Genomic DNA, 24364 nt, shown 5'->3' with positions numbered 1-24364 from the left:
GATTAAATCTTGCAAATACGATGCTATTGTTATTTCTGACCATGCACCTATGATCTTGGAGCTAAAATTACTAAGCCCCATACACTCACCCGCAGATGGCCTCAACCCGCTTCTATTAGCTGACGAGAATTGTATGAATTTATATCCAAACAAATCAAATTCTTTCTAGAGACAAATACATCCCCGAGATCTCTGCAGGAATACTCTGGGAAACTCTTAAGGCCTTCTTAAGAGGACAGATTATCTCATATCTTTCCCACAGAAATAAATCCAAGCCAAGAAAGTAGCAGAGATAAAAAGCGAAATTACTAAAATAGATGAAGAACATGCCAGACTACCAAGCGAGACTCTACATAGGAGGAGGCAGGCTCTACATTCAGAATTAAACCTCTTGACAACTAAAGAAACTGAACAACTAATTTGCAAATCCAGACATCATTATTATGAACATGGAGAGAAAGCTAATAAGCTTTTAGCTCAACAAATTCACAAGCAAGAAGTGCAACGCAATCTCGTAATCACCAACACGAACGGAGATAAAATCATCGAACACAAAAATATAATGCACACTTTCAGAGACTACTATAAATCCCTATATACTACTGAGTTTAAAGAAGACAATACACAATCTAATGCATTTCTGGATACATTACAGATACCACAAATAGACGCTTTTAGTGTGGAGGAACTTGATAAACCTCTGGCGTTATCAGAATTACTAGATGCTATAAAGTCACTCCAAGGCTGGAAAGCAGCAGGCCCTGATGGCTACCCTGCAGAATTTTACAAGAAATTCTCCGCTCAGCTAGCTCCCTCCTATTAGCAACATTTACAGAAGCCAGAGATAACCAATCTCTTCCACAAACCTTTCGCCAAGCACTAATCACTGTTCTTCCAAAACAAAATAAGGACTTATTACAATGTGCATCATACAGACCAATTTCACTTCTGAATAACACGTTAAAATACTCTCTAAAATCATAGCTAGAAGGATGGAGAAAGTGCTCCCTCGTAATATCACAAGACCAAACTGGATTTATTAGGGGCCACACTTATCTTCAAATCTTCACGCCTGTTTAATGTAATATACTCACCAACTAAATCAAACACCCCAGAAATATTATTATCATTGGATGCAGAAAAAGCATTCGACATGATTGAATGGAAATACCTTTTTACTACATTGGAGAAGTTTGGGTTTGGCCCAAGCATTTGTGCATGGATTAAATTACTGTATACTAACCCAGAAGCTTCAGTTTGCATCAACAACATTTGCTCAGACTACTTTAAACTAGAACGTGGCACTAGACAAGGATGCCCCTTGTCACCGCTGCTGTTTGCGATTGCCATTGAACCACTGGCAATACATTGTCGAAATACTGATCAGATAAAGGGGATTAGCAGAGAAGGACTGGAACAGAAAATCTCATTATATGCAGATGATATGGTATTGTATATATCAGACCCAGAAAATTCTGTGCCTGCAGTCTTAACAGCACTCACAGAATTTCAAAAGATCTCTGGTCTCAGAATTAATCTGAATAAAAGTGTACTCTTTCCAGTGAATTCTCAAGCATATAATATTAGATTAGAAACCCTACCTTTTATCATTGCAGAACAGTTTAAATACCTAGGGGTAAACATCACAAGTAAACGTAAAGCTCTTATATCATCATAATTTCGCCGTCTGCATGGAAAAAATTAAACAAGACTTGCATAGATGGTCAACCCTTCATCTCACACTAGCTGGAAAAATTAACACTGTTAAGATGAATATTCTTCCTAAAGTCCTTTTTTTATTTCAAAACATTCCAATATCTATACTAATAGAAGGCAAAGCCCTCACTGACTCACTCACTCACTGACTCATCACTAATTCTCCAACTTCCCGTGTAGGTAGAAGGCTGAAATTTGGCAGGCTCATTCCTTATAGCTTACTTACAAAAGTTAGTAAGCTATAACACCCTATAACCCTAATTCTACGCGTAACGGTCATAACGGTCAACAACGTACACCATGTTGAACTTTCTTATTTATGGCCCCATCTTCACGAAATTTGGTAGGCGGCTTCCTTGCGCTAACCGAAACTGATGTACGTACTTATTTCGATGGTATGACGCCACTGTCGGCCGCCTTATTGAACTTTCCAACGTCACTAATTTTCCAACTTCCCGTGTAGGTAGAAGGCTGACCCCAGCTTCACGAAATTTGGTAGGTGGCTTCCCTGCGCTAACCAAAACCAATGTATTTCAGTGGTATGACGTCACTGTCGACTGCCATATTGAATTTTCCAAACGTCACTAATTCTACAACTTCCCGTGTAGGTAGAAGGCTGAAATTTGGCAGACTCATTCCTTACAGGTTAATTACAAAAGTTAAGCAGGTTTCATTTCGAAATTCTACATGTAACGGTCATAATGGTCAACAATGTCCGCCATGTTGAACTTTCTTATTCATGGCACCGTCTTCACGAAATTTGGTAGGCGGCTTCCCTGCCGAGTACCAATGTACATACTTATTTCGGTGGTATGACGCCACTGTCAGCTGCCATATTGAACTTTCCAACGTCACTAATTCTCCAACTTCCCATGTAGGTAGAAGGCTGAAATTTGGCAGGCTCATTCCTTACAGCTTACTTACAAAAGTTAAGCAGGTTTCATTTCGAAATTCTACGCATAACGATCATAACGGTTGACAGCGTTCGCCATGTTGAACTTTTTTATTTATGGCCTGATCTTCACGAAAATTAGTAGGTGGCTTCCCTGCGCTAACCGAAACCAATGTACGTACTTATTTCGGTAGTATGACGCCACTGTCAGCCGCCATATTGAACTTTCCAACGTCACTAATTCTCCAACTTCATGTGTAGATAGATAGATACTTTATTAATCCCAAGGGGAAATGTGTAGGTAGAAGGCTGAAATTTGGTACTTATTTTGGTGGTATGATGCCACTGTAGGCCGCCATATTGAACTTTTCAACAGTCTTTGTTACTTATGGGCCCATCTTCAAGAAATTTGGTACGCGGGTTCCCTACGCTAACTGAATCCTACTTACGTATATATATACGTCCATAGCCTGCAGCTCGGTCACCGTGTGAGGCGGCATTGGGTCCCCATCCCAACGCCTCCCACGTTGTTGGCTGCCTGCCTATATAAGGCCGTCCATCGCTCCAGTCTCTACATTCCCTTCCTTGCTTCGCCACGGGATTCACGTCTCCCTGCTGATAACTACAGCCTTTTTATTTAATCCATGGCTTCTCCGCTGTTTTATTGTTCATTTATTACGATTATAGTTATTGTGTAGGTATTTTAGACTTACTTTACATTGTTCAGGTACCCATTTCCTTTATCATTCCAACCGTATCCACATTAAAATGTCTATCGAGGTGATCACCATCGATCAAAGAACTGTCACTTACCGAGTGGTTTCCATGCCCGAAGATGGTACCTACCTTTTCTATTCTCTTTGTTACATATTGCACGGCCATATCAGGCTCACTCTTGATATCCGGAGGAACATTGTGTCTTATGTATTGAATGACTGGGACAGGTTCAAGGTGTGGACTGATAACGGTACAGGAGATAATTATACTACACAGGAGCACTATAAGAGTGAAATGCTTAAGCCCTTCACCTATGCATCTGCATGTGAGTTGATGGCTGCCGCTGAATTGTTCGGTTGTCGCTTTCAAGTGTACCGAAATGGCCAAATATTTTACACCTTTGGACAACTGCCAAAACATCTTAGATTCACAGGTGACAATTTCAGTAGTGGACACTTTGATGTTTATGAATGTTTAAACTCTCAAAAGCTGGATGTGAAGTTATTGATAAGACTGGTTGTATACTTACAACGTTTGACAGATGCCGAATGTCTCTTCAACACAAGTCCTACAAATACTGTCGTAATTGAAACAAACCATGAAACTCAAACCGATTATGACAGCAGCAATCCAAGCTGTGAGATTTGAAACCAGATTACTGTTCACATGGCCAACTGTACGTTGCATGCTTAAGAGTAAGCTCAGCGCACAGCTTGGTCATATTACAACCGGAGGGCCGAACTCACAATGTGGTATACAAAGAAATCCTTAACCAACAATTATTGGGATACTTTCCCTCAGTTTAAAAAGGTTTAATTTTCTTCTTAATAAAACATTAAAGGCAGTACTTCGCCGCTGCAAAGCACGGCTATTTTGCTAGTACATTAATAAATCATTCTTTAGGCAATTAGATTCAACAATAACCTAATTTATTTGGAATTCAAAAATCCACGCATCAAAAGAGCGACCCTACAAAGACAAAAGGCAGAAGGCGGCATGGCTCTACCTAACTTCCAGTTTTATTATTGGGCAGCAAATATACAGGCAATAAGAACCTGGACACAAATAGAAGAACATACACAGGCCTGGACCGCAATAGAAGTAAAATCTTGCAGTACTTCTTTGCATTCCTTGCTCTGTGCTCCAATAAATACATGTTATCGGCAATATACAAATAACCCAATTGTGCTCCACTCACTTAGAATCTGGAACCAATGTAGAAAGCATTTTAAGACGGAGAAGCTTCAATCTGTGGCACCTGTGCAAGAGAACCATCTCTTTCAACCTTCACAAACATATGCAGTTTTTAATATCTGGAAAAAATTTGGAATTAACTTGCTTAGAGATCTTTATATAGACAATATCTTTGCATCCTATGAACAATTACATTCCAAATTTAACATTCCGGCTGCACATTTCTTTCACTATCTTCAAATCAGGAACTTTGTTAAACAGAACCTTCCAGATTTTCCTCATCTTGCACCCTCATCCATGCTCGAAAAACTATTGCTTAATCTCAAGGACTTAGACTCCATCTCTACAATATATAAAATCATTTTACAATCCCTCCCTTTCAAATATCCAAGAGGACACTGGGAAAAAGATCTCTCAATTAATATATCAGAAAAGAATTGGAAAGTAGCAATGCAGAGAATTCACTCGAGCTGCATATGCACAAAGCATACAATTATACAACTTTAAATTATATATCGAGGACATCTGTCTCGACTAAAACTCTCTAAAATGTTCCCAGGGCATGATCCAACCTGCGAACGTTGCAACCAAGCCCCAGCCTCACTAGGTCACATGTTCTGGGCCTGCACCAAATTAACATTATTCTGGACAAAAAATTTTAATTACCTCTCAGACAGCATTGGACTCACAATCCCTCCCAACCCATTAACAGCTGTGTTTGGGATTCTTCCAGATGGGTTTAAGGTGGAGAAAGACAAACAAATTGTGATTGCATTCACTACACTGTTGGCACGCAGACTTATTCTGATAAACTGGAAGAGCCCAAACTCTCTTTTAAGTCAGTGGGAAACCGATGTGTTACATAATTTGAAATTGGAAAAAATCAAATACTCAGTTAGAGGATCCGTACAGACTTTTTTCAAAACATGGCAGGATCTAATCAGTAATATTTTAAAATAAGTTCATGAAGCACAGAGAACTTATTAATTTAGGTATGTCTACAAGCCTTAAATTTTACGCCGTTTGGCTTGCTCTCTCTCTCAGGGGTGGGGATCGATCTGTTCTTAAACTCAATTTTTCTTTTTGTAAAAACTTGATTGCTTTGTATGGATTGCAATAAAATGAATAAAATAAAAAAAGTTATTTTATTTAAGGGAACCTGGAAGGTAAATAACACTAATTAAAATGGTGCTGTGACTCAGGAGGTCTGCTAAAATATTAATGTAAAGGTGATGAAAAGAAAGGATGAGACAGAAGACCATTAGTCAAAATCTTTAGGATGAGATTGAAGGGATACCTCCAGTATGGTAATTTCTGCACAAATATTCAAAAGGACGCAATGGGAATAGAATAACATAGAATACTCAATAACTAGTATAAAAGTATAAAACACCATAGTTATGAAGAAAGCTGAGGTTAAGGCAAAATAAATTTGTATTCTTTATTATCCAGTTGGTTATTTGCATTATAACTGAATAGGAAAAGAAAGAGTGACTTTAAGGCTGAAAAAGAAGAAGAAAAAATGTTTTCTCAAATACATTATGCAATACAATTCTTTTTGAGATATTAATTCTTAAAAATACAAATGATCACTTAAATTACATTGTTTTTATTCATCAGTTTTATTCATGCAGTTGATGAAAGATTTGCTAGGAAACTGACATAGCAGCACAACAGATGAGAATGATCATTATGGATTTGATGAAGCTTCTTTAAAACAGGGGCAATGTATAGCTTTGCCACAGATGTTTGGTCAACCTAGCTTGCCCCTTCAATCATAAGTTGCATTTTACCTTTTTCATAATACAATAGATCAAAACAAAGGATAAAAACAGCTTCTGAAAAAAGTGTACACTAATATTTTAATGTATGCTTGTAAGGCATTACACCTGAAAAACTAATAAAATGTGGGAAAACAGCATTAACAGTTACCTGCAGCAGCTTACACATTCCTTAGTTTGTTGATTGATTTTTATTTTGAAAAGGACACAAGATTTTGTATTACACTGGCATTAACAGCTACTCAGATAATTAAGTTAATTTTCAGTTACCGTCAAGTAGCTGTTAGGCTATAGCCAATAATTATTTGCAGTCATTGCCAGCCTTTCTTTGCATTATAATCAAAGCTCAAGTCTAGTTTGCTCTTACGCTTTTCTTTGTATTTCTTAATGTTCTTAATCTGATGCACAATATTCTGTGCTTTTATGTGAGTCAGTTGTAAAGTTCAGACATATTAAAGTCTCCATAATTATAATTACTCCATCTGTTGCTGCAACTTCCAATTTTATAAGTTGTGCCCACAGATGGATCCACATATACACAAAAAGTCTGATCTGATGTATGCTTCTCGGTAAATAGCATAGACTTATATTAGGCTTAAGCAGTTTAATGTTACATTGATAGACATAGTTTTTAACTGACTTATGATTTAATTTGCAGTATTTTCTCATGTTGTAATCATTTGAACCTTTTGTTTTCAGCTTTGGGTATTTTGTAATATTTACATTATTTTCTTATTTTAACAATGCCATTTTGTGTTCTGTTTTTTTTTTTCTTGTAATGTTCTTTGTAATGTCTATGTTGTTTATTATCACTATGGGCGTTGTTTGTTATGTACTTACTGACCTAATGAGTCACCATCCTTCTTATAAAAGATGGCAATGTACTGCTCTTAATATCCACATATTGAAATCTCTTTATCTTCAAAATTAAAATGTCTTCAGTATTTAAATTAGGGTAAATTTTGTCAGAAGATGATGAATGGACTTTGAACTTTGTTTCTTGACCAAGACTTTTGCTTAGTGTTTTTGCCTACTCTTAGACCTAGCTACTGCTCTGCACTGCCTCCTATGCATTTTGCTTTCTTTAACATAAAGAAAGCTGAAAGTTTGTTTCTATGAAGACTGGCATTACCTGTCCAGCTTGAAGGTGTACCTCCTCATTGCACCATCTCATTTCTGTCTAATTATAATATTCTAATTCATAATTCCAGTAAATCTTTATCAGAGTAATCCTTCTAAATTTACAGATGAATTGCATTCCTTTATTGTTAGCCAGGTAAAATAAAAATAAAACATTAATCATAATAATAATACATTTTATTTATATAGCACATTTTTCACACTATAAGGCAAAAAAGGAAACCTATCAGAGTTGATGCTCTGAAAAATGTTACATATGTGTTTGAAGTTTTATCTGTGTCATTCCCGATGGTTTGCGCACATTCAGACATTGATAGCATAGGAGGTTTCTGTTGATCCTATCATGAAATCTCCCATTATACCATGTCTCCATGCTTTTACCTTGTCCTTGTAGCACTGTGGTGGAAACTGTAAATTTTATTCATGACAGAAACTCAAAACAGAGGGGTTGATACCTTCCAGCCAATTGAATCAGTTCCTCAGTTACAAAGTTATTATTTACTAGCTGTGTAAGCCCGTGCTGTAAAAAGCCCAGGCTCCTAGAAACCATAGATTCTACCACTTCAATCAATCATCAGTTATCTATTATCAGCTAAGCGAGTTTCTCTTTCTTCTGAGGTTTCGTTTTGCCAGTGTGCTCACCTCCATTGTCTATTAGCGGCTAAGTGAGTTTCTCTTTCCTTGCAGGTTTTGTTTTGCCAATGTGCTCGCCCTGCTTGTATATTAGCAGCTAAGTGAGTTTCTCTTTTGTCGGTGGTTTCATATTGGTGACAGAGTCACTTTCTTTGAGTTTCATGCTGTAGCCTAGCCAGACAGACAAACACACTTCTACGCGTAGATGTTTATATATAAGGTAAAGCTATGAATAAGAGACTGTATGGGAAAGTGATACTTTGTAAACTACTAAAGATAACTGGAAAATTTGTCAGTATATGCTGTGGGAAGGCTGTGCATGGTGCAGCACCTTTACTGAAGAAAATGACAGCCAAAGCCAACCAAACATCACCAAAAAGCACTTGTTAGAGTGCTATAATGAACTTTATTATTTTTAGGTGAAGAAGACTTCAGATGGTCAATCTGTAAGATAAATTGAAATACATGATTTAAATTAACTAACACATAAAAAATGTAGAAAACATTATATTGAAAGCAAAAAAAAAACACAATAAATCTCCTAGGAAGTGTATTTCGTTAAAAAAATTACACATTACAAAATCACACTAAGTGTAAGGGCAACAGAGCTACAGTACTCCTATGACTTTGCTTACTGAAGGGTTTCCAAGCAAAGGAGATTCAGCCTGCTGTTTGAATACATCTTAAACCATATTATGGAAGCCTTTTTTAAAGTTATAGTGACATTCACACAAGTTTGTAAAACCCTCTAATGAACTAGTGATAAAACAATATTCCTACCCAGATATTCCTACCCAATGTCCATCTATGTTTACAAAGCTAATATCATCACTTATTGAAAGTACTTTTGTGCTTGTGTATGGAAGTAAAGACTCTTAAACTGCTAAAGGTACCAATTTGAATTTAGTGAGTAAATTTACATAGAATGTGGACACTTCAGAATATAACTCTTTGGAAGATTTTCTAAGGCGTCATTGTAAATTAAAAATTGAAGTGCTTATTATAACATAAAATTCTCAAACTGCTGTAATCCAATTCAGGTTTAATAAGGCTCAAACCTATCACAGGAACAACAACAACAACATTTATTTATATAGCACATGTTCATACAAATAATGTAGCTCAAGGTGCTTTACATGATGATGAAAGAGAAAAAAGACAAAGTAAGAATTAAAATAAGACAAAACTTATTAACATAGAATAAAAGTAAGGTCTGCTAGCCAGGGAGGACAGAAAAAACAAAAAAAACTCCAGATGCCTGGCAAAAAAATAAAATCTGCAGGGGTTCCAGACCATGAGACCGCCCAGCCCCCTCTGGGCATTCTACCTAACATAAATGATCAGTCCTCATTGTAATTAGGGTTCTCATGGAAGGACTTGATGATGATGGTCATGTAGACTTCTGGCCTTTAATCCATCAATGTAGGAACATCATGGTGTTTTGATTAGGTGGTGGTGGTGCAGGTCGCCACCACAGAAAACCGGGAAAAGAACCGAATAGAGATTAGGAGTTAGCATTTATTTTGGAGCCACCATGAATAGTAAGGATAATTAATTAAATATGCAGAGCATCAGGATTAAACTAAAGTGAAGTTATGTGAAAGCCATGTTAAAGTAATGTGTTTTCAGCAGTTTTTTAAAGTGCTCCACCGTATAATCCTGGCAAATTCATATTGGCAGGCTATTCCAGATTTTAGGTGCATAACAGCAGAAGGTTGCCTCACCACTTCTTTTAAGTTTAGCTCTTGGAATTGTAAGGAGTCACTCATTTGAAGATCTAAGGTTACGATTTGGAATATAGGGTGTCAGACATTCCAATATATAAGATGGAGCGAGATTATTTAAGGCTTTGCAAACCATAAGCAGTATTTTAAAGTCAATTCTGAATGACACAGGTAACCAGTGTAGTGACATGAAAACTGGAGAAATGTGCTCAGATTTTCTTTTCCTAGTTAGGATTTAAGCAGCTGCATTCTGCACTAGTTGCAAACGATTTATGTCTTTTTTGGGTAGTCCTGAGAGGAGTGCATTACAGTAATCTAGTCAACTGAAAACACAAGCGTGAACTAATTTTTCTGCACCTTTCAATGATATAAGAGGTCTAACTTTTGCTATATTTCTTAAGTGAAAATATGTTGTCCTAGTGATCTGATTAATATGCAATTTAAAATTCAGGTCACAGTCAAAAGTTACCCCTAAATTCTTTACCTCCGTCTTGACTTTTAATCCTAATGCATCAAGTTTATTTCTAATAACCTCATTGTATCCATTGCCAATCACTAAAATTTCTGTTTTCTCTTATTTAGCTTGAGAAAATTACTATTCATCCATTCAGAAATACCAGTAAGACATTGTGTTAGTGAATCAACAGAGTCAGGGTCATCAGGGGCTATTGACAAATACAGCTGCGTTTCATCAGCATAGCTGTGGTAGCTCACGTTGAACCTACCCAAGATGTGGCAGCGGTTCAATGCAGGGTTTACTCCAATCCATCAAATTCAAAATTAATAGCTAAATATGCACATTTTTGGCATGGGAGGAAAACCACTTTACCCAGAGAAAACCACAGAGAGCAAATAGCACAGGAATTCAAATCCACTAGGCAGGAGCTAAAAGCGTAGTGCCTCATGCCATTCAAGCCTATTACAGTATACATCCCTAAAATAGAAATCCAGTGTTACTTTTAATCATACAATATTAATTAAAAAAAAAAATCAAATAACTGGAAAAGCTTCTGTATGAAACATTTTTCCATTCCATTCCTGCTTTGCTCAAGGCCATTTCTGAATATAGTGGGAACAGATTTGAGGAATCCAGACTGTTATATGTAGGTTGCACCAGGAATAGGAATAAAAATGATTTATACATTTATGTCCAAATGGACAAACAATTTTATGGTTTAATTTGATAATCAGATGTCTTACACAAATTGAACACTACATTTATTACATCTTTCCCCATGGCTAACAGAAATATTACATTTCTAGATGCCAGAGGGTAAAATGTATTTCTACAAATATTAATAATGTTCAAACATTTGCTAATGTTACTGGGGGGCTTTTGCCATATAAGGTACTATGTACTATCCTTGATTGCCAGAGGGGAGACATTGTTTCCATTTTGAGAAACATGGGCAGAATTTGAGGTAGGGCACAAGAAGCCTAGTCTGTTGTAACTTAAGACCAAACAGCTATATATTTTATTCATTAATTAATTTCTAACATGGCTTAATCCAGAAAAAGGTCACACCAAACCACAAATACGTTTACCATCAGGCGCAAGATTTAAATCGACCTTAAACACCTCAGCAGAACTCACACACACAGCCACATAGGGATAGATGTTGATAAGTATTAAGAGTTTAAAGTAAAAATATTGCTTCATTTGCCTGTGTTCTTTATTATTTGATTGTGTCAGCTCCCATGTGTGCCTATGGACTTGCATTGGCTCAGCTGTTTCATTCAGTTTTTCGTGAAGTTACACCAGCAAGCCAGCACAATTACAGGTACCCCTTCCAGATCATCCTTGTTTAGATGACTTTAAAGTTAACCTCAGTTTGTTTTGCTGTATTCTGGCTATCACATTGCCTAAATAGAAATTATATAATGGTATAAAGCAATAATTATCATTGTGGGGGTTTGATCATCATGATATCAATTTAACATCCAAATTAAATAAATAAAGTATTTATTACATTGATTGTTAAAGACATGAATGTAACACATCATTGATAGCAAAACAGAACACTAACATGAAAATTGTTATACATTTTATAGAACTGCTTCTTGCTATTTCCTTAAGGAAAAAAATACAGTCCCCATGCTTATTGAAAGAAAAGTGAAAGCTTCTTATGGTCTGTTCAAATTATGTAAGTCAACAGAGTATGAAAGGGTACCAGCGTTTATTATGGTCAGACAAAAATATTCTTGCAACATTCAATTCAAGCAAATCCTCCTTTGAGACAGCAAAGACTGACAGATCAAAGAACCTTAGCGTCTTGCTTTATCAGATTTTACTTGTATTCATGTCTTTTACTTCTTGAACTGTGGAAAGAAATGTAATGTGCCTAGAATATGATCCAAATGACTCAACTGAAAATTACCAATAAAAAAAAGATTCATGTCTGAAAATGTCAGACACTAACCTCTTCTATTTCTAAAAATGACACAAGCAGTTTCACTGGCTCTCATTTGAAATTAAAAAGACCAGCATTTAAAAGGTCACAAAGTTAAGCAGACCAAAAAAAAAACCCTCATAAAATCTTCAAATAAATTCAATTTCAATGCATTCAGACGCAACATCATATTAAATTTATCTACAAGTTAGCAGACATGCAATAAGGATATACAGCAACTGAGAATAAGCCATTTTCTAGCTTAAATCCTCTGCCTTTCTGTGCTGTCTGATTTTGCTGACACTTGTTTTGCTTTCTATATATTTTTTTTCTAAGTCTCTGAGCAGTAACAACTTTGATTCATGCAAAGAAAAGTAGTTCCCATCTGGAATGGAAATACTGACAGTGTCCCACTGGATAAGTGTATGAAATCATTAAGGGAGTAGGCACTAATAAAGCAAATAATGGCTTCATCTCACATTCATATTACTTAATAGGAAGTATAAAAAACTTTATGCTCACTTTTGAAATTTAGACCCTTTTTTAACTTCATGACTTAGATGAGTACAGTGACTTAATAATACCATATCACTGTAAAGTTCCTTGAAATAAGTATCCAGCCATTATGGCTTTTTCGTATTTAAAAGACTCACAGCCTAATGTTACCTTTGTAATTAGGTTGGAGAATCTTATTCATCATCAGTCCTCTCCAAAATTAAGAAAAAATAGTCAGTCAGTCAGTGTCCAACCCGCTAAATCCTAACTACAGAGTCACAGGAGGTCTGCTGGAGCCAATTGCAGCCACAGGGTGCAAGGCAGGAACAAACCCTAGGCAGGGCGCCAGCTCACCGCAGAAAGACAAAATAGTAAATAATAAGATAATTCTTATATGTATGTATGATGCTGAAGAACTTCAGACAGGTCTTACAGCCAGTTGTCTTTTTGCGTCATGTAATTCGGAATTAACTTTGCACATCATGATGAAGAAATATTTGACCTAAAGATTTCTAGCTACAGTATGTTATGCTAGTAGTGGAATGATGACTCTCAGTAATTTTGCATTCTTGACATATTTTGAATGGTGCAATGGCATTTTTTTTCACTGTAAACCTCTGCTGTGCTAGTATTCTTTCCATTTTCAGTTTTCCAGCAGAGTGGCAAAGCCTTTTATTGGGTTTTTCTTCTACATTGTAACCCCTTCATTTTTGCCATTCCAGCCAGTTGCTGCTGCTGCTTTATGATGGGGTCAGTATGGTATGATGGTGTGTTTGGTAAGATAAGCTGTAGTCCTGGCTTATTTACTTATAAACTGCAGAAATGTTAAAGGTCCATTTGTAAGGGTAAAGCAGGAAAACAGTTAAGGACACTAGCTGAACATTATCTTTGTTTCTCAGTATGTCAATAGAACTAATCCAAACCTTTTTTTTTTTTTTGCTTTAGAGCTTGGGCTCTGTATAAGGTTTTCTCTTTTTTTTTGTCTAAGTTTGAATCCTTTACTGTGGAATCACCTTCTTTTATAACTCAGCTGATCCAAAGTGAAATGGTGCACTTCCTAGTTTCACCTTACCTGGCAGTGCATTATGTTTTAGAGGTACCAATAAACAATTAAATAGCAAGAAAAAATTACAAATAAAATAGCAAGAAAAAATTACAAATACAGAAACAAAAGCACCTGCTAAAATAATTAACTATGCATGTTTCTAATGTATGCAGTGTGCATATTGCTCATTACACAGGGCAGTATGTTTCATTTTGGTCTCATCAAACTATAAGACTTTTCTACCGTATCCAGTGAGTGGTGTTCTGCAGTTCGGTGGCAACTGGGCGACAGTCAACTCCGCGAAAGGACAAGTCAGCGAAAGACAATTCGGCGAAGAAACAACTTGGCGAAATACAACTTGACGTCATCCTTTACCAGTTAGGTAATAGGTTCAAAGAGATTTTTTAATTATATTTAAATGACGTAATTTAAAATGTTGAAAATAAATTTATATAATTGACGAACGAACTTTATTCTGCAGATGGAACAAACTCTATCTTAAATTATCTTCTGCAACCAAAATTGCTAATCCTTTATATAAATTGTATTGATTGTAATTGTATGATAACATTATTTAGAATACAAAAGCTGACCTGCAAGTGCGGCTTAAGGAATATCTTTACTCTCAACGTATTGGGACTCTCATAAAGCAGGTGATTCTGTGAAATTTCCAGCGCCCTACGTTGTCATTTAAATATCATTAAAAAATCTCTTTGAACCTATTACCTAACTGGTAAAGGATGTCGCAGAGTTGTCTTTTCACCGAATTGTCTTTTGCTGAGTTGTCTTTTCACCAAGTTATCTGTCACCCAGTTGCCCCTGAACAGTGTTCTGCAAACACTTTTAAAAGTATCCCTCCACCCCACCCTTGGAACTTTGCACATTTTATTATTATTATAGAACTTTGAATCACTGGGTTTAATCTAGCTTTTTTGATGGTGATCAACAAAAAAAAATACTCTTTAATGTCAAAAAGAAAACAGATCTCTGCACAGCGATCAAAATTAATTACAAATATAAAACACAACATATCTGATAACATAAGTATTCACCCCAGTCAAGTCAGTATTTAGTTAATAGACAATAGTAGCCATGACATCCTTGAGTCTGTGTGGACAGGTCTCAATCCCCAATTCTTCTTGCAAAACTGCTCAAGCTCGGTCAGGTTGCATGGAGAAGCCTTTTTCTAATCCAGCCAAAAAGTCTCAGTTGGATTGAGATTTGGACTCCGACTCGTTGTGACGGTCTGGGTCATCTCCATGCTACCTGTTTCATCCGGGAGCATCTCTAACCAGGATCATCGATAGTCATAATCGAGTTAACCTGGGCAAAAGAGGACACACACATCCAGCCAAGGGGAAGGTGCAAAAGTGAACAGTGCTTTTATTAAAAACAATTCCAAAGAAACAGTGTCCAAAACAGAGTAGTGCAAAAGTCTTCTCCATAAATAAATAATTCATAAAATCAAGGTTGAAAATCGTATGAAGGAAGCTGTACTTTAAAACTCCCTATCCCTGGTGCATCCCTTTAAATCTGATGTCTGTCCAGCTTACCCTATTAAGATCTCGCAGCATGGAGAGACATTGACTAACAGGCACAAACTACCTTCAGTCCTGCCCATCTCCCCACCGCCTATCCCATGGCGTTCCACAGGCACTCCACTGCTTCAGTTCCCGCTGCCATCTCTACCATCTCAGCTGAAGCAACCTTCAGCCCCCTTTTGTTGCCAGCCACACGTTCCATCCCCAGTGCTTCATTCCCTCTGCTTCCTGTCGTCTTGCATCAGCTCTCTCTTACTCCTGCCCTTCTTTCTATCATTTAACCTCCACCCTTTCATTTTGTTCCCCACTCTGTCCCATGCAGGTTTCTTTTATTTGCTTAATTGGCCAGACTGTGCCCAGGTCCAAACCTTTGCACACTCCAATTCACGAATATGGCCCCTGACTGATCTGCTTGCTTTTGCACGTGTGTGCGTGATTGGCCAAGGTACCGCAATCAACCCCAGAGTGGAGCCATCTTGTGCATACCCACGCCCATTTTGAGCCTGCAGTTTCTGAGGCACTGTCATTTTCACCCTTTGCGTAACCATTGCACTCACTCGGCCACTCCAGGACATTAACATTGTTGTTTTTATGCATTCCTGTCTAGCTTTGGCTTTATACATAGGTAAATGTCTTGTTGTAAAACAAATGTCCTCCTAAGGGCAGAATTCTTGCAGACTGTATGAGGTTTTCCTTCAGCATTTTCTTGAATTTTGCAGCATTCATTTTACCTTGTACCCTCACAATCCTTCCAGATCCTGCTCCAGAGATGCATTCCCATAGTATGATACTGCCACTACCATGCTTCACTTTAGGGATGGTGTGTTGTTTGATAGTGTCCCATGTTTGGCTTACATGGTGTTTAGTCTGATGGTCGAAAAGCTCAATTTTGGTCTTATCAGACGATAAAACTTTCTTCCCGTCTTCCATGTGCCTTCTGGCAAACTCTTGTTGGTATGTCATGTGTTTTTTTTTAAAGACGCTTCTTCTATGCCATTTTCACCTATACTGGTGAAACAACTGGGCAGCAATTGATGTCTGCACAGTATCACCAATCTGAGTTTCTGTAAGTTTTAACTCCTTTATAGTTCTCAGAGGTCTGTTGGTGGCCTCCCTCACTCATCTGCCTCACTTTTTGTAGATGGCCTCTATGCAGATATACATCATTTCTTAATGACTGATTTAACTGGACTTCAAGGGATATTCAGTGACTTGGATATTTTGTGTATCCATTGCTTGACTTGTGATTTTAATTACTTTGTATGGAGTTGCTTGGAGTGTTATTTTATCTTCATTTTATAGGTTAGGCTAATATACTGACTCACCACAAGTTGGGCCTTCCAGGTACAGGTATATATTGATTACAAATCAATTTCATTAATTATGTGACTTATAAAGTCTAAAGCCGTGCGACCCTGTTCAGGACAAAGTAGTTTAGAAAATTACATTAAAGGGGCTTAAATGCTTAAGCAATGAATTATTTTGTATTTTATATTTGTATTGAATTTAGGCCACCTTGCAGAGATCTGTTTTCATTTTGTCATTTAAGTCTTTTTCCCTTTATCTGAGTCACAAATGCCAAATTACATTTATTTTGATTCAATTTGGCATAATAATAAAAGTGAAAAGGGGGTGAATACTTTTTATAGGCACTATATATATCTATTCTGGCCACCAAAGGGCACCCCAGCCATCCAAACCCCAACACAGACAGAAACAGACACAAGTTTGCAACATAGCACTTTCCACAGCAGTACAGTTCCATAACAGTCCAAGCACCAATACACAGTCTTTCTTTCTTCCCATTCTCTTCCTCATTCCACTTCTACTCCTCCTCTGGCAAGCTACTTTCTTTTCCTCCCGACTCTGGCTCACTGAATGAAGTGAGGTGGCTCCTTTTAAGCTGCACCTGGGAGTATTCCAGATGGCTTGTTAGGGAGGTCTGCAATCACTCCCAGGTGTGGCAGAAGTCCCAAGTAGGACTCTGCAGCTCCCCCTGGCAGACCCAACAAAACCCAACAAGGCTGTCCCAAACTGCAATTCCTGTGGAACCTTGCGGGAATCTGAGGTGCCCAGGGTGCTGCCATCTAGCGCTCTGGGAAAGGCAGTGTCCTGTGCACGTCTGCTCCACCGGTCCATCCAATATATTGGCCTCCCAGCCGGCAAAGGGCCATGACCGTCCATCACACTATATATGTGTTTTAATAGTTATTAGAAGTCTTACCTAAATTACATCTATCCTTATTTTAGTCACACTAGATTCTTAATTTTGCATTCTTCATAAATATAAAATGAACTGAACTGGAAATAGCTCTATTTTAACAATTTTTATATGTTTGCTTTTAGGATGATGTGCAACCTGTACCTTCAGAAACAAACTGGGAAGCAGTTACTCTTTCAGTGTCTGTAAGTGATATGTTGTCTGTTTCAATTTTGATAAATATCTAACATATTGGCAGTCTATTACATTTATGCATAACAAAACTTATACTATCTAAACTTAGTGCACCCTCAACTTATTTTTCAATTGGAAGTGGAGTTGCTTATTTAAGATGATTGTACTTCTTTTATATAAGAAACACAATACATTTGCCTGTTGTCGCAATTCCAGTGTAAATAGATAAGAGGCATCAAAGTGTTTTGACCCTAAATGGGAAAAAAAATCCCTGTTTAATTACTATTGGCAAATCGGTTGTGAAAAAATGGAAAAAATCACAAAGATTTAGAAGTAATGTCTTCCTGTTTTGTGATGCTCAGACAGTTATCACTGACTTCCCATCCTGGCTCAATTGTATCCCTTGATAACTGGAAGGAGAGATGTTTTCTTAAGGGCAGAAGTGACAGTAAATGCTCTCCTTGAGTGTGATGATAGGCAAATGCAGAAGAAACTTTTTAACAGTGCAATGTTCTGTTTGCTCCCTTTTGTAACCTTAAAACTGAGACCCATTAGAGACTCACTTCACCCGTTATTAATACCAACCACTCTAAACTAAGTTGTATATTGTTACTTTTTATAATATGCAAATATTTTCTGTTGTGTATTATACCCCTTTGAGCATCATACGATCTAAAAGAGCCTCATGGTTCATAGCAATGTCAGGTGTGACTGGCAATAAAAGTGAGAGACAGATAAGCAAGTAGATGGTTATGAATTTCAAAGTGAGGTTTTAGAAAGCAAAATCTACATGCTTTTTATTAACCCTAAATAATTTTTTGCTTGGAATTGTAGGGACTGGACATGTTTTCCTCTTCTGTAACTGATACCCCTTTGCTAGCCGCTGTCCTTGACCTGACAATTGCTGCTTTTACCACAGTGGAAGAGGTCCTGAAGCACATAAACCCAGACACCTGGCAAGAGGACTTAGAAAAAATATATAGTGATACCGGTCACTACAGGCCTCGAACATATCACCAGGAAAGAAAACAAAAGAGTAAGCAAAATTACATTTAGATATGTTTTAATTTAGATATCTGGGTGGTGGCAATGAGACATGATAATGCACGTATATTATGTTTTCTACATATTTAAACATTATCTGGTTGAGACATTGGTCTTCAACCTCTAGGGTTGTGGGTACAAATCCCACTACTCACAGCCTGTGAATGTGACCAAGTCATTTCACTCCATTTGGGAGAATAAAAGAAATGTAACTAATTGTATCTCAAGTGTTGTAGATCACCTAGGATAAAGGTGTCAGCCAAATAACTAAATGTTTACTAAAGGTCTGAGGTTCTGTCCATCTGTAGACAGCACACCAGCTGACTGCGAATACATTCACTAACACATCTACACATGTTCTTACTAGTTTAATATTGAATTGCCAGTTAAATAAACCTGGAAGAAAAAAACATACAAATATGAGAAGATGTAAAAACTCCAACCAACCTAGCTGGCAGTGTAATTCATTTCTACCCTAGATAGCAGTATTAACCATTGTGCCTCTATGTCACCACATCAAAAGTAGCATATTTAATAATTGTATTAGGTAAATAATAAACTAATTTATAAAAAAGTTTATGACATATTTTCATAAAAAATCCCATACTGTAAACATTTATAATTTTACAAGATTGTAGCATCCATTATTAATTCTGCATTAAATGTTCCTGGATCATATTTTGTTCATGTCATGAAAAGCTTGCAAGACATTTTTTGTTACAGTTTTTTCTTAGATTTTCATTGAAGAATTGTTTTGTAATTGTACATGTAGTGTACACATTGCCAACTGTTCCTCCACCTATCCATATTCAAAACCCACTTTTCCTAAGCAGGGCAAAGAACAGCTGGAGCAAAAAACACAGCAAAAATTCCCTTTATTTGCTACTTATCTTATTATTCCTCTTTTTAAACTATACTGACATTAAAAACCAAGCAGTCTGTAGAACAGCTGCCTAAATGCATCGCTTCAATTTCATACATTTGACATTTTTGTTATGAACCAGAGGTTTTGAACAGTTGCTGGTTGAATAGCTCTGAAAGAAAATAAAGTGAAATAGGCTTTTAAATTGCTCAGATGCACTGTAACGGTGTATAAAAAAGTGCAGCAGCCATCATATTATTTACACACCCCCTAAAAATATGTTCAAATTTTATGTATGACTAATAACTTGTATCAGTTCCTTTCAAAGATATCAGTCTGAAATCTTGCTGAGACAAATGTTTCCTCCACATTTGTCTGAAACAATTTTGGCACTAGAGAGGGACACCAAAGCAAGTGCTGTCAATGCCTTTGGCTGCCAATTGTCAGGGAGGTCAGAGGTGAATTTCCGTAATTATTTCTTTCACTGAGGCTACAAGGCCAAGACTCACTGGGATACTTTCTAATGTGAATTAGATCACATAATGTTAATTAAATAGAGCAGGGAATCATGCTTAATAGAGCATTTTCCATTGGTGTCTTTATGCAGGGCAATAAAAAACCAAGTCTAATATCTGAATAAAATATAAATGGTTCTCTTTTATTTATAGATAGATAGATAGATAGATAGATAGATAGATAGATAGATAGATAGATAGATAGATAGATAGATAGATAGATAGATAGATAGATAGATAGATAGATAGATAGATAGATAGATAGATAGATAGATAAGCAGATGTGGGAAAAAGAACCGTGTTCTACTCACTTATTTATTTTCTATATTTTCTAAGTTTTTCTATAACCTATAATGTTTCTTTATTAGAAAAGAATATTCTCTTAAGTATGGTGATGCTACAATGCTGCATATTTTTGACTAGTAGGAAAATAAAAAAAAAAAACAAGAAAAGAATGAGTATTTTCAATTGACTTGATATTATCAATGAAAATGATATATAAATGCCCGTAATTTGCTTTAAGACAGCGTTTCTCAACCTTTAAGTATTTGCGACCCAAGTTTTCATAACAGTTTTAATCGCGCCCCCCCCCCCAACATTTTTTTGAAGTGTATGTAGATGCATATTTTATTATACCTACTTAACTTTTATCGACATTTATCTAACTCTATATTTATTGTTCTAGTATCAGAATATAGTTTAAGTTAATTTGTTTTGGTTTCAACAGATTTTTTTTTCATATTTTTGATTCTTGATATCTTCGCGCCCGCCCCACAGGTTGAGAACCACTACCTTAAGACCATTGAGAGTGGTATCTTCCTACATGGCTGACACTAAGATCCTCTGTTTAGTGATCCACCTTCTCCAGTAAGAGGGGACTTATAGGCTTTCAGATAAAGTTCCAGACTTACATCTAAGAACACTTTAGGCACAGAGCTTCCAGCCCATAAAACCTAACTGACCTCTCTATCCCCATCTCCATTTTAGAGCACTTCAATAAAAAGCACACCAGTCCTGACCAGTCAAGTTTAAGGACCCAGCACATAGATAAAAAAGAGTATAGCACATACTGTAAGACTTTTGCTTTTTAAAGCTTTATATATAATTGCATACATCAATCAGCCACAACATTAAAACATTCCATTAATATTGTGTAGGTCCCCTTCATGCCACCAAAACATCCCTGAACCATTGAGACATTAACTCCACAAGACCTCTGAAGCTGTCCTGTGATATCTGGCACCATGAAGTTAGCAACAGATCCTTTAAGTCAAGTAAATTGTGAGGTAGGGCCTACATGGATCAGATTTGTTTTTCCAGCACATTCCACAGATGCTTGATCAGATTGAGATTTGAGGAATTTGGAGGCCAAGTCAACACCAAGAGCTCTTTGTTATGCTCTACAAACCATTCATGAACCATTTTTTGCAGTGTGTCAGGGCACAATATTCTGCTGAAAGAGACCACTGCCATCAGAGAATACCATTGCCATGAAGGGGTCTCCATGGTCCGCAACAAACTTTATGTAGGTGCTACATGTCAAAGTAATATCCACGTGAATGCCAGGGTCCAAGTTTTCCTAACAAAACATTGCCCAACACATCACATTGATTCCGCCGGCTTGACTTCTTCCCATAGTGCATCCTGCTGCCATATCTTCCCCATGTAAACAACGTACACACACCCAGCTGTCTACATAATCCAAAATAAAACATGATTCATTAGACCAGGCCGTCTTCTTCCATTGCTCTATGCTCCAGTTTTGATGCTCATGTGTCCATTGTAAGCTAGGGTACAGCATGGGCACTCTGAATGGTCTGTGGCTATGCAACCCAATAATCACCAAGCTGCAATGCACTACATGTTTTGACTCATTTCTCTCACGCCCAGCATTAAGTATATTAGCAATTTGCACTACAGTAGTTCTTATGAGGGTTTAAACCAGACAGGCTACTGTTTGCTTCACATGAGCTATGGGCGACCAAGACCCTGTCGCTGGTTCACTCGTTCTCCTTCCTTGAACCACTTTAGATACAGTAGGTACTAAGCACTGCATACTGGGAATACCTCAAAATACCCAGTCGTCTAGCCATCACAATTTTTAAATCTGTTTGGATCATTTGCTAAGTCTGTGCTCCAGCAGCACAAATTGTGTACAGCATTTATGCAAAGGTCTCCATTTGCTATACAAGTAAAGTACCATGGGAAGATGCTAATCATGAATTTGGATAGAAATGAAACATTGTTGATATACTGTATATGTTTCTGTTCTGTATTATCTACAAGCACAGTACTAATTAGACTGTCTTATCCATCTAACTGGATTTGTATTAAACATACAATATCTCTTAGCATTTAGCTTCTGTCATCATTAAGGTAAACAGTGAATACCTTGGACTACCAGGGTTTTTTTCAGGCGTCACACTTCTAGTTTACTATCCATCCACAACACACGGTTAGATTGATGTGTAAATTGTAACTCACTCTTGATGTGTTACAGTTAAAGTTTCTGCATTTAAGTTACTTCGTGATTCAACACTCTTTAACATTTTGTCATATTATCTAGATCATGGCTACTTAATCTAGTTTTTTAAGACTAAAAATATTGTTTTTTTAACCCTGAATTTGCTGTAGTCAAAATGTCTAATTATCTATTTTTTCTTAATGAACTACCAATCAAAATGAGATGCAAAGAATAAGAGAACCAACAGCTCACCAATTATATATCAGTAGTCTTCTTCATAAAGTATCTGCAGTATAACAATAAAAGATTTGCTTGTCTTTTCTAGTAGTGATCTCTGCTATTGTGTTGGTTTAGGATTCCATCTTTTGGCCCTATTGACCTTTCCTGTGTGACCTGCTTTCCATTTCTCTGGCAGAACAATTTCAAACACAACAGTAAAGTATCAACATGCCAGCTGAAGCATTGGATTTTTAAAAAGTCAATAGTCTGGAAGCAGTCTTGATGCTGATAGGAAGCTCATTTTGTTTTTGGGAAGCAAAAAATGAAACCGATTCATCTAAAGAAATGAATATGGGTAGGGGAGTCACAGTTGGTGGGTATGCTGTGGCAAAGACAATTGGCTGGAGGTAGTGAAGAGCAGACACAGGCAGGAAACTGACTGTAGGCTGGGACTTTAAGTGTGAACTGCATTCTTTCAAACACAGGAAACCAGACTAGACAATGTAACAAGCAACAGAAAATACTGTGCACGCAGCAGTGTGCTCTGAATTGGAAATATCAGATAAATAATACAGGAAGCACACTAGTATGGAGTTGTAGTAGTTTCACCTAGAAACAGCTAAAGAATGTTTGGCAAAGTTAGTGAAGAAACTACACTACAATTCTAGATGCGGGATGGGGTCTAGAGTACCCCATCCAACTATACATTCCTGAAGAAAAATCTATTAAAACATCTAACTGCTACCCTACCTATCTAACTGAGTTCAGGATCACATGAGCCAGATGATCTCCTAGCAGCACTGGACTCAAGGTAGGAACTAATGGTTCCAGTTCATCATTTTACTTTCACTAATTGACTTAACACGTACATTTTTTGATACAGAAGGAAAAGTAAAGTAATTAGTGAATAACACATGTTGAAATGGCAAGAAAATGGAAAGATCTAAACAGATGGTGTCAAAGCTGGGTTTGCTTACCCAGGACTTTGGAAGCATAAGGCAGCTACACTTCCCACTGCACCACATTGTCACTCTATCTCTAAAGCAAATTTAAACATTGTTTAACTTTTTAGTCAAATTCAAGTACAAGTATCAATATATTATATACACAAAATAACGTTTTCCCCCCAAATGTCTGAAATGTATATAAAGTCAATTTAGTTCAGCAAATCCTCTGAGTAGTCAACAGCCTTGCATTAAACAAAGTTACCATATTATGCACTTCACATGCAGAGGAAGCAACTGGAATCCCTCATGAGTACAATTATTAGAGGAGATGTCTACACATACAGTGCTGTGTAAAACAAGCGCCTTTTCCAACGTCTAGAGCAGTCAATGAGGTGGGCAAAGGTTAATAGTCTGACATGCTGCTAAAAATAATATTTACAAAAATAGCTTCAGGATGCAAAGACAAAGTCTTTGACCTTTGGCAATTCTTTAATCCTAGAATATTCTAATTAATTATCACTCACTGCAGGCTTTATAATTGTTCAAATATTTTTGACTGTTTGCACATTGGCCTTGACATGGAGGTGCAATATTTACTACTTCTGCCTAACAGGTGTACTGGGTTGGAATGCCAGTGTGGTGAGTTTGTA

General features: G+C 37.0%; 1 protein-coding gene across 3 annotated transcripts in view; it reads left to right on the top strand.

Annotated features, from left to right (window-relative positions):
- pdgfd (platelet derived growth factor d) overlaps nucleotides 1–24364 on the top strand; it is a 343896-nt gene that overhangs the window by 300500 nt on the left and 19032 nt on the right. For all 3 annotated transcript variants that reach the window (XM_039744178.1, XM_039744177.1, XM_039744176.1), the window contains exons 4-5: nucleotides 17615–17674; nucleotides 18498–18699. In XM_039744178.1, coding sequence (XP_039600112.1) covers nucleotides 17615–17674; nucleotides 18498–18699 — 262 coding nt within the window. The remainder of the gene's footprint in view (nucleotides 1–17614; nucleotides 17675–18497; nucleotides 18700–24364) is intronic.

The sequence above is a fragment of the Polypterus senegalus genome, chromosome 2, assembly GCF_016835505.1.
Source record: "Polypterus senegalus isolate Bchr_013 chromosome 2, ASM1683550v1, whole genome shotgun sequence".
Lineage (NCBI taxonomy): Eukaryota > Metazoa > Chordata > Cladistia > Polypteriformes > Polypteridae > Polypterus > Polypterus senegalus.
Note: the sequence above shows the minus strand (reverse complement) of the source record. Positions and strands in the feature narration are given on the sequence as shown.